Genomic DNA, 19,529 nt, shown 5'->3' with positions numbered 1-19,529 from the left:
AGGTTATTGACTAGGTTAACTCTAACAACCTGTTCGTCACAGAGTATATTTGCTAGGCAAGGTATTATAGAACTTTTATACTTCTGCTTGCGTACATGAATTTTAATGTAATTACGTATCGTTCTACCATAAGATACACAAGGAGAAAGATAAGAGTGAAGGGGATGGTTAGTATCTGATAAAATAACACCTGCCAGGAGTTTGCATGACTTTAGATATCTATCCACAACCATATTAATTATGACCTCGAAAGATTCATCACACACCTTACTAAGTGCCTTCAGCACTCTCCACAATACAGCAAAGTTTTTTCTCAAAAACCCGGGAAAGAATAATGGAGAACAGTGAAGAATAATAAGTAATATACAACAATTGACAAATTGTAAGAGTAAATGACGAGTAATCCCAAGAGCATGCAATCTCTTTATGTAGTAAGTCAGACAGAAAATCTTCTTCGATAACAATAAAACGTGGGAAGACCAAGAGAGATCAGGGGAAAAGGTGACACCATGATAATTGACCTCCGACACTGTGTTTATCAGAGTCTCCAATGGTACAAGCATTATGGGATCTCAAAATGGTGTTTAGATTCCGTTCATGTCTCATGCTAAAGTTAACAGCTTGACATTTAGACGGATTAAGTATGAGACCATTACCAACAGACCAACAATCAATACGAGACAAAAACTCATTCATTTCTATGGGATGTAAAGAGGAAGAAATAGGCATACATACAGTGAGATAATCCGCATATTTCACAAAGGTGTTTTCTGTGGAAGATGGCAGACCATGCAGAAAAAAAGAGAAAAGAAATAATATTCTGTGAAATTGACGTTAATTTTTTAAAGATGATTACGGTGAAATTTGACCTCACTCACATTTTTATTAAAACAAACAATAGTTATTTCATTAATAACCAGGGTGAGCATGAACAAGACAAAAAATAACTGTATAATATAGTAACTCCTTATAAATTAGTTGTAACGTCGATTTCCTTCACTACAACCGATCGAGTCATATAAAAAAGAGTAAATTAATAAACAAATAAAGGTAAATACGCTCCAAATAAAAAAAATCGATTAAAAGAATGGAAGAATGTTACCAAACTGCTGCATACAATGTAATGATCCAAAACTTGTCTGAACAAACCGTGATGAAAACATCAGCTCTGATAAACTGGTTTCAGATAAAAGTATTCGAAATTTACTACACTGTATTTTTTCACTATTGTCTTTCAAATGACAATTATACTGTGTTACGGTCTTTTCTGTGCCATTCAACAGATGTAAGAATAAACCTCACTTGTAAACATTCAAACGATAAGTATCTTTTGCATCGTGGCTCGGGTATGTTAGAACAACCAAAAAAGAAGTACTGATTTCAGGTGCAGTATTCTCGACAAAGTTGGTAGATCAAATGACAGACCTGTGAACCTTCAATTAGTAAGTTGTCCTAGGGTCAGGCGTTAGGTTTGTCATAAAACGACTGAATATGACTTGTGGAGTTGGCTAAAGTAGGATTAAATTGGGAATATTCATATCAAGACTCTCCACTAGTCCGTCACATAAATGGATTTTTCTATAAGCTGTTCAAGGAGATAAAACATAAGAATAAGAGTTTTGGCGAAATATTTTAACATCAGATTAAATTATCCACATGTATTTCTTCCCGTTTCTTTCTCTTCTTTTCGTTCATTCTTCATTTTTAACTTGTGTATTTCTTGTTAATTTTGACAAAATTCCATAACCTTGTGATTTGTTTTCTCTGTTGCAACATGGAACTTATATGCTTCCGTTATTCACAATGATAGTAATCATAAAAATCAATCTAGTGAATAAAATTTAATTCAGTGATTTGTAATGTGTGGAAAATAAGAAATTATCTTATTTTCATGCTTTTTATTGTACAGATTTTGTGAGAATTTATTATTAAATTATAATAAATGATAAAATGCACACACTAACCCGTTTAGGTTAATATTTGTTCAGTTCACTTTGTTCATCATTAAAATGCATTTTTAAGTTTCGTTTAAAAGTAAACAAAAAAAACTACTGAATAGAATAGTTATTAAATGAAAATATTGGCAAAAAGTTCCAACTTGTAATCTTTTATGTGGTTACTGCTGACTTAAACTGGTGTAACCAATATTTTTAGTTAGGAATTGTGATTACCAGAGTTAAATACTATAATTGCGAAGACTCATATTTGTCAAGGTAAGGAAGATAGCATGGATCACAAATGAAGGTCAACTATACACCAAAAAAATAGACCTAAACTATATTCAAATACTCTGAGCTTTTATTGAACAATAGTCGAATTTAAATACATTACACTGAGTAATACTAAACATCAATTAATCGGTAATATCACTTATGAACACTTGTCATCAATAGATGTTACTAGTTTGCCGAATTAAATGATCTATCCGTTCTAACGATTTCCTCTTTTTAACTGGATACACATGAGTAAGTTTTCGGTAAGGTGTGTAGTTGAAAATTAGTCGTTCTATTTTGTAACCCTTAGGATCATATCAACCGATTATGTGGTTACGACTGAGGTCTATGAAGGGTTTCTATTTTATTTTCTACTGGATCTTCAGTCTACATTGCTTCCCCCCTGTATGTATGGTTTCAAAGTGAAACTAGTATGCGTCATTGATCATATTATAATAATTTTACTACACATAACAACCTGGTCGAAATTTGAAGTAATGATAGTTAGATCACAAATGCCTGTACTATAATGACTTTTTCACTTGTCAGTTTGCATACTAGTAGCACACGTTGGAACCTCCTGTCACAATGCTCAAAAGCACAACAGTTAAGTATCAGTAAAACCTACGTTCTTGTCAATACTTATTGGTATAAAGTGGAAATTATTATTTAAAATCCCCACATACCCACAAATGTTTTATCATAGTGTTACTGTAATAACCAAAAGATCATTTGTTTGATATTTCGTTTATCACTCAATTTAAAGGCAATTAGTATATCGTAATAAGTCTGATAAACCAATCAATTTATTGTAGTAAGCGGTTATCACACCTTAGAATTTTGTGTTATCAATAAATTATAGTTTTGCTGATGTTTTGGTCAAACTGCATTATGATTATCAGATTATATGAAACACTAAATTTACTGATTGGATTATGTCTATCAAGTTGTTAGGTGGCAACTTCTCAGATTGTACAGCTAGGTGATCTGGGTTTGGACATCAAAAGGAACAGAAGTTCCTTCAAAATTCCAGGTATGACCAACTGACGAGTGCAGACCAGAATAAAAATAAGGACCGCAGTCACCTGCCGACTACCTCCAACCACTTGATATTTCAACATATTACACACAATGCAAAATCACTTCGACTAGCGTCCACTTTATAACTTGATCAATAGAATTTGATCAGTACAAAGGATTAAACAAGCGTAGTGCTGGTTACCACTCGGTACTCATAGTAACTTAGCTTGGTGATAATACTGTACGCACAATCCCGATAACATTGAAAAGTAGACACATCATTGATTGTTAGTTAATGACCGATTAATATAAGTTATATGTGCACACACATACAACTACCGTCCATTGATAAACAATATTAACTAAATAAAACCGTATGATTAAAAAAAATTCCGATTCACTAAAAGAAGACAACATGAAACATGAGTAAAGTAACTTTGCTAAGAATCAGGGCAGATTGTTATCATAAGCAGAGGTGAATAGTGGCTAGCGGTAAAATCCGGGATGAACGTTTGTCTTTATTAATAAATTAACAACAAAGTCGTATTGAATAATGAAATTAAGTTTTTAAAAATGGTGTCGTATTTTCATTATATCTCAATAATTTCAGTCGTCTGAAATAGTGACAAACTAATTTAATTATTTTTTTAAAAAAACAATGCCATTTCTAAGTTCACTTTTAATCAAATACAGATGTTTGCTTTTCGTCTAGTCTTAATCTTAAAGGAAATGGGTTGTTTTTTTCTCAAAAACAAAATTAGTTTGATTGACGACATGATTTTTGGTTTATTATACATGGATCATAAGAAAACAGGGTTACATGAATTTCTAAATCTATCCCCGATGATGATTATTTAAATCCGCTATTTCCCTTAATTAGCGTCGTTTTCCCGAAAGTCCTAATATGACTTGAGTTGGCCAGATGGTAAAATTCAAATCAGCCCCCTGTTGGACAAACAAATCAGCCCATGCCTGTGTTGTATGTTATTATGTGTAAAGGGGTGGATTTTCGATTAAATATATTTAACCAATCGATCATAAGCATAATATGTTTAAGTTGTTTTTGGCCTAACCAACAAGCATTGTTAGACAGCTAACAAACAACCAAACAAATAGACAAACTAGCTAGTTAGTATGTATAGTTATATATATATATATAAATAGATAGACAGACAGGCCAGATTCTGTATACTGACCTAAAGCAAAAATCTAAAACGCTCGGTATGAATAATTACGACCTCTAACAAACCATGCTTATTCTAACAGATTTGCACACAAATAGTTAATTTGTTTGCTTTTTAGTGGATAAAGGAAAAAAATACCAGCAATCATCATAAAAGTTAGTTGAGTTCAATGTTTGATATTATTTTGTTTGTATTTTTTAATTTAGAATCATCTTAAAAATAAATTTTCCACAATGAAATAAATTTAATATCCATATTGAAATTTTACTCATAAATTTCTCTTCATCATAAATAATGATGATAATTAAATCTCATTCTAAACATGTTCACAATAATTCTTTTTTTTCTTCTTTGCTATGGTTTATAGTGTTACTATTCCAATGTGCTCATTGAATATAGTTGGACTATCTATTTTGTGATTACAAGTATAAACAAGTATTACATTAACATATGCACACATTCATATTCACATCCGCACACATATGAACAAATTAATAGGTTGAATACAAACATACCCGTATTAATATACACGAACACGTTTAAAACGCTTGGATAATAAGTATGCTAATATATGATTGCGGTGTAACGATCTATCGTATCAACATCTTATCTAACATATATATATATATACACAAGGGTCATATGAATGCACACACAGTAAAAATACATACAAATGTATTTCTATAAATCTGTTAAATCTAAATCTATATATCGATTTTAGAATCATATCACAATGTGTAAAGTTTGTAGGTACATAAGTAGTTACATGATCTTCTGTGCGTGTAACATATATGATTACTATTGTATTGAAATAATAAATAGTGACCAACTATATTAACATTATTTTAGACTAAGTTTATTTTAGCATTTCTTATTATATTAAATAATATAATTGTTGAGAGAAAGAGAGAGAGAAAAGAGAAATGTATAAATTTATATGAAATATATCCCTTTGATTCAATTCAAACAAAATAATAATCGTGGATATATATCCATGGATATCATTATTTACGTATCCAATGTATATCATTAAAACAAATTATTATTATTATTGAAAAAAATATATTCAAAGACAAATGTTCATTAAAAGTGAATTAACTGGATGTAAAATTGAATTAATTGATTGTTTTGGTGAACATCAATCCCAATTATTTTATAATCGGATACGAATACATAATCCATGTTGGAATAAATATGGTAAATCACAATTTGATATAAAATTAGGTTATACAATACCATTAGATTTAAGTAATAATAAAAATATACCAATTCTATGTACACCGATACATTTCTTTCAACGTTTACATGATAAACAACAAGGTCAACAGCAACAACAACAACAGAATCGAAATTCAACAAATGGATATATTCAATCAAAAGATAATTCAGATTCTAATGTTACTCATCGTAATAATAAAGGAACTACTGGATTAGTTATTCAATCTATAAATGATTCGTGTAAGGAATTATCAAATTCACCGACGAATAGAATTGATACAATGGAAAATGTATCTAATGATAATTTTATAATAAATGATGCTTTAGCTACAATACGTGTATATTTTCCTGTGAAATTAATGCAATCAGCAAATGAATTAAAAATTAGTTCAGATCTTAAAAAACGATTTCATCTTTTACCGGTAAGTTTTTACATTTTTTTCGATTGGGGTCATGAATCGATTAATGTTAGACTACTATTGAAAACCTGAAAACATTGGACGGTCATTAAGTCTTAGTATGGGACTCCTCATCCATGAGCATCCATGAGGAACTTAGGTCTCGCGCGCGAACGCTTAACTTAAAGATATCGTAAATCTGTTTGATATCTATGATATAATTATTCAAATGATCAGTAGTCATTCAGTTTTGTATTATATTTTTTAAAAAAGAAAAAAAACTTTACATGAATAACCAGCATAGAAATAACTACAGTTCAATATGTTTTCATATCTCAAATAAGTATGGATAGTCTTCTTCCTTAATATTAGCTTATACTGTTCTTATATAGCCCTGTAGCCTTGCTAGCCTGCTGTCCCTCCTATGATTGAGTTTATCCATTTGGCTATACAGAAAACAGCCTAAACATTTCACACGGACACATAAATACACGCATTTCATTTTTTTACTAAATTGTCTATCTTTAATTTAACACACACTAATCATGTATGCATGGATGCATATATATATATATATATATATATATATATATATGATTTTGGGGGTGGGGTGATAATGTTGGTTATTAAACTTTCTTATTTAGAAGACAACATATACAGAGACACATTTGCACAACTGTATATTGAAACTGGTTGTATGTATTGATAGGCAAACGTATAAACCATCACTAGTCATAAATTCTTTGTCTATAAAAATGAAACTTTATTCGAGTACTACTTGACCTCTTCAGAATACAATAAAATTAAAGAAATTATTTAGACATGTCGACTTTACTACCCAGTTTATTCATTATGAACTGTGATAGATATACATTCGTTGAATGCACTGTACTAGCTATGATATAACTTCATGATTATTAAGTGTACTTCTCAATAATCTCAGGTCTAAAGAAGTATATACGTATATATATATATAGCTACAATGTAAGACCAGGCATATATATGCATCGATCCAAGTTGCCACACCTCATTAACACAACAAGATGAACACCAAATTCATGGTACTTACTTTAATGATAGTAATATATAAAAGGAAGATTGTGTATAAGGATATAATACAAAAAGAAAGAGTTAGTTCTTAAAAAGAACGTTATAAATCAATTATGATCTCACGATTTAAGGGAAGACAAAGAGTGTATACACCTACACCAATGTGATCGATTCTGAACCATGTCACCCACAGTCTCCAAACATTGGTTACGATAGTCACGCGGACCCCAACCAATTAGTCTGCATCTAACAACATGGCTCAGACTAGAAGTCAGTGACTTCAAGGACTGATGCCACGTTTTGGTTTGACCATCTATAACTTTCTTCCAACCATCCTCAACACCAGTTAGCATTGCGCATCGTGGTAATCGGTGTTCAGGCATACGCAACACGTGTCCCAACCATCTCAGTCGATGAAGATTCACAACCTCATCAACTGATTTACCATCATTCCCTAATACCCTGTGTCTAACCTCACTATTACTTACCCGGTGATCCCAGCAGATGCGAGCAGTATTTCTAAGACATCTGTGATAAAACAATAGGAACTTACGTCTATCTTCTACTCGTAATATCCACTTTTTGCAGCCGTAAAGTAGGACAGAACGAACTGCCACATCTTCAGCATCAAATAATTATGTTATCGAATTTCCTATTTCCTTATTACATTCCTGATGTGATATAGTTTTCATAAAAAATACTTTCAAACTTAATTATTCAGTGATTGATCACCCAACTATCAGTTAGCTACACTCATTGGCTGTGATACAGATAGGTAGGATTTACTCAACTTCTCGAGTAATCACATTGAAATGTTTGACAAATAACGGTTACTTTCACAGCGTAAAATTTTGTTCAAACTTGCCTGTGTGTATGCCAGTGTATATGGTGGATCTAATGGAAGTTACATATCTAATGTATACATACATCTTTTACTTAGGAGTTCGTATTTATTCGTATTCATAGCCTAGAGACTCTTTGAACTATTGTAAATGTCATATTGTATCACCTTTGTAGTGATCAATACGTCGACACGTTTAATTGGAACTAGATTTGAAACTTCATCTTTTTCAACTATATATATGATCACGACACGTTTTATATTGATTCATTTTTAATAATTATTAAGAACATTCGATTAGCTTAGTAACATAAAAATAATGTTGTTTATGCATTAAAACAGCTGAATATATGATCATGATTAATTTATAATTCATCGACTGGTTATTGAAAAGTAGTAATTATCGTAATTATTAACCAATTTGGTCATTCATTGGATGTCGTTAAGACTATTGTGATTATTATTGTTATTAAAATTGTGTGCTTTTCCCTTGTTTTGTTTCCTTTCTTTCCAATGTTCACTTAAAGATTTTATGTAGAAAGAATCTGTCAAACATTTTTAGATATTTAAAATACTAAAATAAACGTTAACTCTGTTTTCAGCTATTCATTTAAATAAACGGGACAATATTTATTGTCGAATCCATCTATTTCATTTCAAGCATAGATACTAATTTATTAGCGCCTGTCAACCCTCGTGGAGGAGTATAAGCCTCTCACCAGCACTATCCATCCAACCCTGTCCTGCCCAATCTTTTACATCTCTTTTCAGTTGTTATTCATCCTTTTCATGACTGGTTCCCATTTCCGATGTAGTGTGTTCTTCGGCCGTTCTCTTCTCCGTCTGCCCTCAGGATTCCAAGTTAGGGCTCGCCTCGTGATACAGTTTGGTGATTTCCGTAATGTATGTCCCATCCACTTTTAACGTCTTTTCCTAATTTCCTCTTCAGCTGGAAGCTGGCTTGTTCTCTCACACACTTGGCCGTTGCTGATGGCATCCAGTCAACGGATATTGAGTATCTTGTGTAGACAACTGTTTATAAATGCTTGCACTTTTTCGATAATGGTTGTGGCAGTTCTCTAAGTTTCAGCTCCGTATAATAGAACTGTCTAGACGTTCGTATTGAAGATTCTGACTTCGATGTTGGTTGACAGTTGTTCTGAGTTCCACATGTTCTTCAATTGTAGGGATGCTGTCCTTGATTTGTCGATTTTTGCCCCTACATCTGCATCAGATCCTCCTCGTTCATCGATGATACTAACCAGATTTTTGAATGTTTCCACCTCTTCCAGAGTTTCTTCATCAAGTGTGACTGGGTTGGTGTTCTCCGTATTGTGTTTGAGGATCTTGGTTTTTCCTTCGTGTATACTGAGGCCTACTAATGCAGAGGCTGATGCTACAGTAGTTATCTTCATCTGCATTTGTTCGTGTGTATGGGATAGTATGGCCAGGTCATCTATGGACTCCAAATCTTCTAATTGATTCCGAGCTCTCCATTGCATTCCGTGCTGGCCGTCAAACGTCAAGGTCTTCAAAATCTATAGTGTCGATCGACTGGTAATTTCAGCCGTGAAAATTCTACAATTTCCACGTATCCCTCTTAATGATAAAGTTAAAAGTGCTCATTTCAAGCTTATACAGCAAACATAATAGTATTTATCATCCGAATAAAAAGTTTAAAGTAGCTAATATAAACTTGTGTGATTGCTGAACAATTTTTCTGATAAACAAAAGGGGGGAGCTATTGAGGAAATAATCCTCGATCACAGTCAATGCATATCCTGATTAAACGAATTTTTTGTGTATAGTGATAGCCACGTTTTCCTTGATTAAAAAAATGCAATATTCGCCAAGTTTAATCAAATTAATTACTGAATGTCATGCAGAGTTAGTAAACAATTTTCCATTGATCTGTGTTATTGTTGAATAAGGAAGTTTATTCATGTTTGTGTGTGATCATAACTAAGCAGATCGATGGTTTGAGTTAATGTTAAATGAATGATTGACAATTATTCATGAAAATCAGATTATTGGTTTAAATACTGAACAGAATTAATTTTTCACATATCTGTCAGCTTTTGGTTTTTACAATATCTTACATCTGATTCTGTTAACTACGAATCCTACTGTAATTTAAATTTGTTTAACTACAGACAATGTAACACATAAAGCGAAGGTATACATAGTTTCAATCATGATATTTTATGTAAATAAGTAAATAAGTCTCTCTCCATATATATATATATATATATATATATATATATATATGGAGAGAGAGAGAGAGAGAGAGATGGGCAGCTTGGACGTAATTTCATGGCAAACCAGTCAGCTGACTCAGTAAAGTTCCTGAGTCTGCCCTTGTTAAGTAATGTCAGTAATGTTATCTCCAATTTTCTTGTGTATTCCTATCCTCATTGTAAATCGAAGACGTTGAGTGTGGGACTGACGGACAAATGGAAATTTTAACAAATCGGATACATCATAATTAAGACAATCTCCATGATTCAGTTTATCACAATATGATTATTACTTTTCGGAGTAGATTAACAGTCAAAATGATAATGATAATGTTGATGTGAAGGCTTATACAACCAGATTACATGTAAGAATGGTGGCAACAACTAAATTGACGAATTAATAAACAGAGATCATGTCGAATCATATTTAGCATATTCCTCTTCCCTCTCTGTGTATGTATTTATGTTTATTTATAGTTCATTATATGTGTATATTTATTTTGTGTTTGTATGTGACTATTGGGAAATCAACAAAAATACCCTAGTGATTTACGCATGAATGATACTTATCTAAATAAATGACTAATTATAAGAACGAGTGTAGAAATGCAGAGAAATATAGCGGAACATAATATGTAAAAAAGAGGACTGAATTTGTATGAATGATTGTATGAAATAAACTTAAAAGTGAATATTAATTAGTAAAATAATGATAGTGTTGATGAGGATGATATTGGTTAGTTGATACTAGTTTATAAATTACCATATATTGTTCACTATGAATATCATACTTGACATTCACTTAGCTCCTTTTGTGCAACTATTCTCTACCATATTCTATTTGAAATCCGTTTCTCATTCTTATATGGTTGTGTTTTAGTTTCGAACAAATTTATTGCATATCAGAAAGATGCGGTGTTATTTTTCTTAAATAGATATTTTCTAATACAATGCATATCATTGTCTTCAAATGTTATTCAATGCCTAATTGTCTTTGTGTCATTATGTACATGTAATGCATCACGTGTGTATATGTATATATTCTTTATGTCTGTTTCAATGCAAAATTCGCATATTACAACTGCACATGAACAAGGAATATGGAGTAACTATATTGTGATATACAAATGGGGTTAATATATAACAATTAAAATGTAGCTTGATATATTTATTACATCATGGAAGCTTAAACTAAATATGCTTAGCTCCCAATTTTTAAATTTCAAGCATACTGGCGAATTCATTATTCATTTCATTTGATCACTGGTCGTCTCACTTGCTTCATTCTCCAAAAAAATAATAATAACAAGAAGACATACACTGTAGCCACACAATATTTATATGATCTACTCTCTTCTGTGTTATAATATCCAATAACATTTGAGACTGATCAATCGCAGTTCTAAACATCAGTGGGAAGATTCAAACAAATAATACAAAATGAATTTAAACTTCACTTCATTACACAAGCCTGTAGCTATCAGGACTCAGTAACTGAGTGGATAACGTGATGGCGTTTGGAGCAAACGGCACTGGGTTCGAGTTCAGGAGTGAACATCAACTCTGAGATGCAGGTACACCAATCTGACGAGTCCCAAATAAGACGAAACGCACATCCTGGATTCTGCTGCCAACCACCATCTATTTTTGTTTATTTTCAATATCCATTATGCTGAAATCTACTCACATTGTTAAGCAGTGATAACATATCACATGACTTAATCATATAAATAAATCAATAGAGTTAATTCATGTGTTAGAAATTGTCAACTGAATGCAAAAGACAAAAATATATAGATGAAAAGAGAGAGAGTGAATAAATAAATGAATTAGATTGTTTACTATTGATTATGATTATCAAAGTGCACAGAAAAACTATTGACTTCTTGTGAAGTCACTGATATTTGGAAAGCTAGATATTATTTCTATGATCTAATTTCAAGCACTCATGAGTTACTGTATTGTTCACTATTAACTATTAAGTTTATTTATTAGTCTTTATTTAATTTAATTAATCATATATCAACACCGTTGGATACCGGCTCAGTGGTCTAGATGTTAGGCGTTCTGCGCGCGAGACTGATAGGCCCTGGGTGCGAATCTCGCGGGGCGGGATCGTGAATGCGCACTGGTGAGGAGTTCCATACTAAGACGAAACGGCCGTCCATTGCTTCTAGGTTTTCCATGGTGGTCTAACTTCAATTGACTCATGGATTCAACCATTAAATTACTATAATATCCAAAAAACCTCTGCTTATAATCATATATTAATCTTTGTATTTTTGCACTGTAACTTATTAATTTTGATACCTGATGTTTTAATTATTTAATTATCAGTTGAGTCAATTACATTATAACATGTGTCAGTATATTCTTTGGGCTTATTTTTTCCAGGTATAGATTAAGTATAAAGAAAATTAGATAATGTTCCAAGTTATTGTACTAATAAGTATAAATTAAATATGAAAAAGTGGATAAAGCATATTAATCCAAACACCAATGATTGATCATTTCAATTGTAATACCTGAATAACATTTTGTATTTTCTCTGAATGAACTCGGAAGAAATAACTAGAATCATGCCTCCGTGAAATTTTCCTTTTTTTTCTTTCTGGGGTAATTTATTATTAGGGATGAACATTCAAAATGAACATATTCCATAATAATATGAAATTATTTACACAGAAATTCCACTGTTTATACACGAATGATGTCGGTTTGAAATAAGTCATGGTTAGCTGATGAACAATGATACACATATCCGGCTACAATAAATGAAAGAAACTAACTCATTGGTAAAATCAATTTCCACTTATAAACCACTTTCTGACTTGTTCTGGATACTGATCGTTTGTCAGATCATTGAGTATATCTCGTGATCAAGGGTTATAAGTTATTAGGTTGCTTGATCTTGTACACAGTATAGTGCTTAGTCCTATTAATCTAGATATCTCGTATCTACCATTCAATGTAGGATCACAGGCACAAATCCGAAATATGGAATCTATTTTCCAAGCGTTATTATTTTCGATTAGTCATATCAAAGTAATAATCATATCTGGGAATTATAACAAACTAGTCAGTTCACTGATGTATGCTGTACAGTGTTTATCTGTGTTTCTGTTTCTTGATAAAAGAATTAATAATACTTTCACGTTAGTATTAATAACAAGTTCTTTATTTAACAGTTAAATTTAAATTACTTTATTTACATGTGAATGTCGATCCGTCAATATTCAGGTAGACTAAATAATTGAGGTCATCCAAATTCTGGAGTAAAACAAATCGCATTCATCACACTTGAAACATTATGTTTTACAAGTATTTTTATCACAAAAACACTTGATTCCCTTTAAATGTGACTATGAAATACCTTACTGTAAAGTAATTTTTAAAATGCTTTATAATGCTAAGACTGCATTCTGAGTAAAATATAATATTTCATTGAAATCATTAATCGATCAATGTTAGATAACCATTGAAAACTTGGGAACAATAAAAGACCATTTCATACAAGTATGGGACTACTCAGAAGTGTGTATCCACTATTCTGAAAGTAGTAATTGAACCCAAGACATTCGATCTCACATGGGAACCACTAACATCTAAACCACTGAACCGGAATCCAAATGTTCTAATGTCTAACTTCAACCAGTTCATGATACTGTGCAACTATCTTCCATTGTCTTCGTTGGGTAACTGTCTCACCCGACACAGTATAGGTCCACGGGCTAGCTACGTGGATCGGTGATATATATTATTCATCAATCTTACGACATTACTAGTTAAGCTTATTTCTGTGTATGTGTTGGTGTTAACAGTGACACAGACACCCATTTTTTCTTTAATCATGAATATTGTTGTGACAATAGTACTCATGACTTTTCTTTGATAAGTGATTTTCATACACTTAATTCTTTATCCATCCATTCATTCATCCATCTAAAATTTTGTTACCATTATGCTTCTTTTTAAAAAATAATAATAATCAAGGAATTCTTTGTTATCATCTTACTAGTCACTTCCCCACCCTTCCTACTTTTTCTCCCCTTCTTTTGTACTATTACCCAATTGGTCAATTTGTTTATCTCATTTATTGGAGTTTTTGTTATTCTGTCTAGGTGTCTAAATCTAGTCAACTTCATTTCAGACCATGTACTAGGTTATCAGATAATCATGATTAATAATTATTACTATTCATAAAAATGATAAAGGTTGTGAATTATTTACAAAATAATGTTTAACTATGTATCCACTCCCATTTTCTCGTAAGTATGCATAAAAACTATTTTATGCTTGTAACAGTAGTGATAGATGTGTTTTGTCTAATTACAAATATGATTGTCAAGTGAAGCTTAGAAAACTTGTTTTCTTAATATGACTGGTTTCAATTAAGGATAAAACAACGTCGTCATACTTGTTTAGTAAATAAAAACCGATCCCTTTATTTCATATTAAGGAGGTCACTCACTATTTTTCTGGATAAACTGTAAATAAAACATGATATGTCGAGTAGGTGCATTAGTTTATGTTTGAATGATATTACAGATCAGTAAGAAGTTAAACTCACAGTCCCTGAGTTCGATGTTCACTACTATGGAATACCATGTTAGGACGAAATAGTTGTGCCTCATAGTTTTCAAAAGTTGTTTAACTAATAAGCTCCACAATTATTATTATTATTATTACTACTATTATTATTATTATTATTATTATTATTATTATTATTATTATTATTATTGGTTAATGAGTTCTACCGTAAATGAAAACCAGAATACTGATAACCGCCAAAAGTATTAACATTCAGGTGACCAGCCCGGGGCGCATATACAACAACAGAGACTGATTAATTGAAATCCTGAATTACCAAAGCTCAGTGATACTTTTATGTCAGTGGACCAAGATACTGGGTAATTGAATTCAGAAGCTTGATGTATAACCCATTGACTTCGTAAAGCATAGCCGCTGTATTTGAGTCTCGGCGTAAACATCAACATTAGGTCTCACGTACATCCAGCTAATCAGTTCTTTAAAAAATGCCCTTCCTACTTTCCACTATTATCTACAGATTGACTTTACTAGAACTTGTGATTGAAGGGTATGACGAGATAATCCTTTTAAAATATACTTATGCCAATAACAACAACAACTGATTAATTTTCTGTCCTGAATATTAAAAACGGGTAATTCTGATCCCTTACCGATCTTATGATATTATTCGGAGGATTTCGCAAGATCATGGATCAATTGAGGTTAGGCATTAACAACGTTGGATGCCTGCTAGGTCAGTGGTCTACAGGCTAAGCGTCCGCGCATGAAACCGAGTGTACCGGGTTCGAGTCTCACATATGGGGTCGTGGATGCGCACTTCTGAGGAGTCCCATACCATGGCGAAATGGCCGTCGAGTGCTTCCAGGTTTTTGATGGTGGTCTAGCTTAGATCGACTCATGGATTCAACTATTAAAATTATTTGAAAACCCGATTTAGGTCACATTTGTTTTTCTAATTTTCCAGAATTGATAATGACAATTAGAAATATTTATTCAGAAAATTTGAAAATATAAACTGTTTTCTTATCACCACGTATGTTTGTGTGATTTCTGTTCATTTGGATGTTTTTCGTTCTTTTTTAATTCTCATCATTATTTACTATTGATAAATGTGACAATTTGAATTGACTATATCTTTTTGAAGAGACTTTATTAATTTATCTTTCTATCATTCTATCTTTCTAATGATTTCTTCGTCTGATCTTAGCGCCCTCTTTATATCTATTAATATTTTTAAAGACAATCGATGGAAAATCATGAATCAACTACGCTTCATGGTTTATGGGATATTACATTGGATCAGTGGAACACACAGTTAGTTTAATATTACTATTACTGTTATGAACGAGAACACCAGTGGGAACGACCAAATGTATTTTAATACAACATTACAGAATATCTTGCAAAATGTCAATCAGTTATCTCAGACTTGATTGTTTCTTTGTTTCTACGCCAATCACTCTTTGTTCTCCTCTTTTCTCCTATCTTCTTAATCTTCTGCCGCCAGGCATTTCACTTTCGATTGATAATACATATTACTTATATCTGCCGACACCAGTTGAACATACCACACTACCACTAGTCTTTATCATTTATTAGTCTGTTTGGTTCCGATCAATTCCGGTTGGAGTATCGTATTTTGCTTGGTTTAATAAATAACATAGATAGATAAATAGGCAACCGTTAAAACTTAAAGACTGGTGTTTGTGCAAAATACACAACTATTAAATAAACTATCTGCCAGACTATGACTTACTACTTGAAATTTCCTATGAGTCATTTTAAAAAGGTTTGTGCATACAATCGTTCCCCACAAATTGTTCTTCTTTGAAATATGAAAAATCACCTTACCTATTGAAAGTAATTTGTTTAACTAGCATGGTTTCTTTTAGCTAGATTATGCAATCAGATTTCTTTTAATTCTCATCCAATTTAATTCTTTTAAGTAGAAGAATTATAATTTTATTATTCGTTTAATTTCTATTTGAAATTGTAAACAGAAATAAATGAAATCCATTTATTTCCTAATCCGTCTTCTTAGCACACTTGTTCAACTCGAAACAATATTAACTTACAGATTGAACTCATGAGTCAGTTGAAGCTAGACCACCGTTGAAAGCCTGGAAGCACTGGACGGCCGTTTCGTCCTAGTATGGGACTCCTCAGCAGTGCGCATCCACGACCCCGCACCACCCGGGGCTCGAACCCAGGACCTACTGGCTTCGCGCGCGAGCACTTAACCATTAGACCACTGAGCCGGCATCCAACGGTGTTAATGTCTAACTTCAACCAATCCACGAAGTTGCGCTACCGTACACCATTGTCTTCAGTGAGTTCCTATCTCACAACAGACCTGGTTGAACTCCACTGGTAACGACTTCTCACACATCCTGATAATATTAACTTAAATGCAAATCTATTTATTCTGTCTTGTTATATGATGACCTCAGCCTCCCCCCTGTACTCCAACCTACTGTCCCTCTAGAGGTTACCATTCACATGATGAGTAGGGAGTAATTTTGATGTTATATTTAGACAATTCAAGAAAACTAGTGTATTCATTCATTGTTTTGATGACTCATCTGTCTCCAAAACCCATATGGTAATTCGCATATTTCCAAAGCCTTTTTCGACATATAACAATAGAAACATGTTGATAAAGTGTGTGGGTTATCTTACTTCCTCTATTTCTTAACCTCTTCAACATGATAATATTCCTCTCCATATGAAAGATTGATTGAAATGATACGTAAAATTATCCACACCCTAATGTACTACTTGTGTTATCTGCGTACGTAGTTTTTAAAGTATGGTAGATAATATTTGAATGAATATTGATAGCCACATTGGTAATTAGTTACTTTGATTAATTTTCCCTAAACTCTATTTTACAGATGATGAAAAAATAACCAGGGGGGGGAGATAATGTGATGATAAATGTGGAAAGTCAACCTTAAGTTGTACGTAAATGTTCACATCCAGGGAGAATATGGTTAAATAATCATGGAACTTTTGATCTGAACATGACTTTTATGATTTATCAGTTAACACTGACTAGACAATACAGCTTAATAAAGTATTCCTTTTTAGAGCATCGCATATGGAATATTCTCATTATTTCGGTCAGAAAACGTGATTAATAGTTTAAATGAAATGATCGAGGACAAACTAATACTTATATTGGAGATTGACACCATTCTGTCTTACTTATAAACTATCCTGAACTATAGAAGTGGAGGGAAAAACAATAAGCAGTGGGTAACTTTAAATTAATCTAAAACCTTTTATCAATGTATAATGTCAGTTCACATTTAACCTAAACTAAGATATTAAGGCTACATCAACGATCATATTATCAGTATGAAGTTGTGAAGATTGTTGAACTGCATTGAAATCATGAATCGATCAGTGTTAGGTAGCCATTAAAAACGTAGAAACACTAGAAGGCCATTTCATTTATTTATTTATTTATTTCAACACAAAGAGGCACCAAATACATATGCGCCACACAAATCTCATTCGATATGTGTGAGGGCTGTGGTACTGCCCGGGTGCCCAAACCGAAGCAGGTGGTTTTCTTAGGGAGCCACACCCCGAGCCTTCGACCTGGAGGTCTGATCCACAAGGCAGTGGAGCATCGTAAGGAGATGCAGTCCCATGGAAGCCAGTGACCAACAATTGGTTCATACGCCATTTGTCCCCGCAGGATACTGGAGCCCATGTGCGCCATTGGTTTGGAATCTGGTTAAAGCGCCGGACATTCGCTTTTCGCCCTCCCATTTTCGTAAACAACATCCTAATACATGACTCCTCAGCAGTATGCACCCACCATCCTACAAGTAGGAACCGGATGCAGAAATTTCGTTCTCACGCGCAAACCACTAACATCTAGACCACTGAACAGACATCTAACTATGTGAACGTTTAACTTCAATCAATCCACGTGGCTAATCTATGGACCTATACTGCTTTTAGAGATAACACTTTCCTCATCTAAATTTCCAGGGGTTGAACTTCTACCAGGAGATTCACTTGTTGACCTAGAATATGCTGATGACGCTGAAAAAATGCAGAGTCTTCTGACCACTTTAAGCAACAATGCAAGCATGTTCGGGATGCGATTCTCTCCCTCGAAATGCAAAATGTTGCTTCAGGATTGGGTTGCATCGACACCCGAAATAATGACAGGCAGTGAAGTAATTGAGCGTGTCGACCGCTTCACTTATCTTGGAAGTCTCATCAGCCCTTGTGGTCTGGTGTGTGACGAAATCTCAGAACGGATACAGAGAGCTCGACTAGCTTTTGCCAACTTGCGCCATTTATGGCGTAGGCAAGATATCCGTCTACCAACCAAAGGACGAGTTTACTGAGCAGTAGTTCGTCCCGTCTTACTTTATGGCAGTGAAACATGGCCGGTAAGAGTAGAGGATATTCGTAGGTTACTAGTATTCGATCATAGATGTCTTCGAAACATTGTTCGTATATCCTGGGACCATCGAGTAAGTAACGCAGTTGTTAGGAAACGGGTACTAGGTAAGGATGGCAAATCAATTGAAGAAGTAATGAAACTTCATCAGTTGAGATGGCTGGGACACGTGTTACGTATGCCTAACCACCGACTGCCTCGACGTGCGATGTTCAGTGGTATATGAGTGGAGTAGTTTGGAAGAAAGCTAGGGGCGGCCAGACCAAAACATGGCACAAGTCCATGAAGTCACTGACAAGTGGACTGAGTCATGTCGGTAGGTGTAGACTGCCTGGTTGGGGACCACGAGATGATAGCAACCGATAGTTAGAGACCCTGAATGACATGGTCC

The 19,529-nt window shown here is 33.3% G+C and overlaps 1 protein-coding gene across 1 annotated transcript in view; it reads left to right on the top strand.

The window, feature by feature from the left end:
• The first annotated feature begins 5,270 nt into the window (after nucleotides 1–5,270).
• The window catches only part of MS3_00010584 (uncharacterized protein), a 43,775-nt gene continuing 29,516 nt past the window's right edge, over nucleotides 5,271–19,529 (top strand). The window contains exon 1 of the mRNA XM_051218964.1: nucleotides 5,271–6,057. Within this exon, the coding sequence (XP_051069033.1) occupies nucleotides 5,494–6,057 (564 nt within the window). The 5' untranslated portion in view covers nucleotides 5,271–5,493. The remainder of the gene's footprint in view (nucleotides 6,058–19,529) is intronic.

The sequence above is a fragment of the Schistosoma haematobium genome, chromosome 3 (assembly GCF_000699445.3).
Source record: "Schistosoma haematobium chromosome 3, whole genome shotgun sequence".
Taxonomy (NCBI): Eukaryota; Metazoa; Platyhelminthes; class Trematoda; order Strigeidida; family Schistosomatidae; genus Schistosoma; species Schistosoma haematobium.
This window is presented reverse-complemented; position numbering and strand designations above follow the sequence as displayed.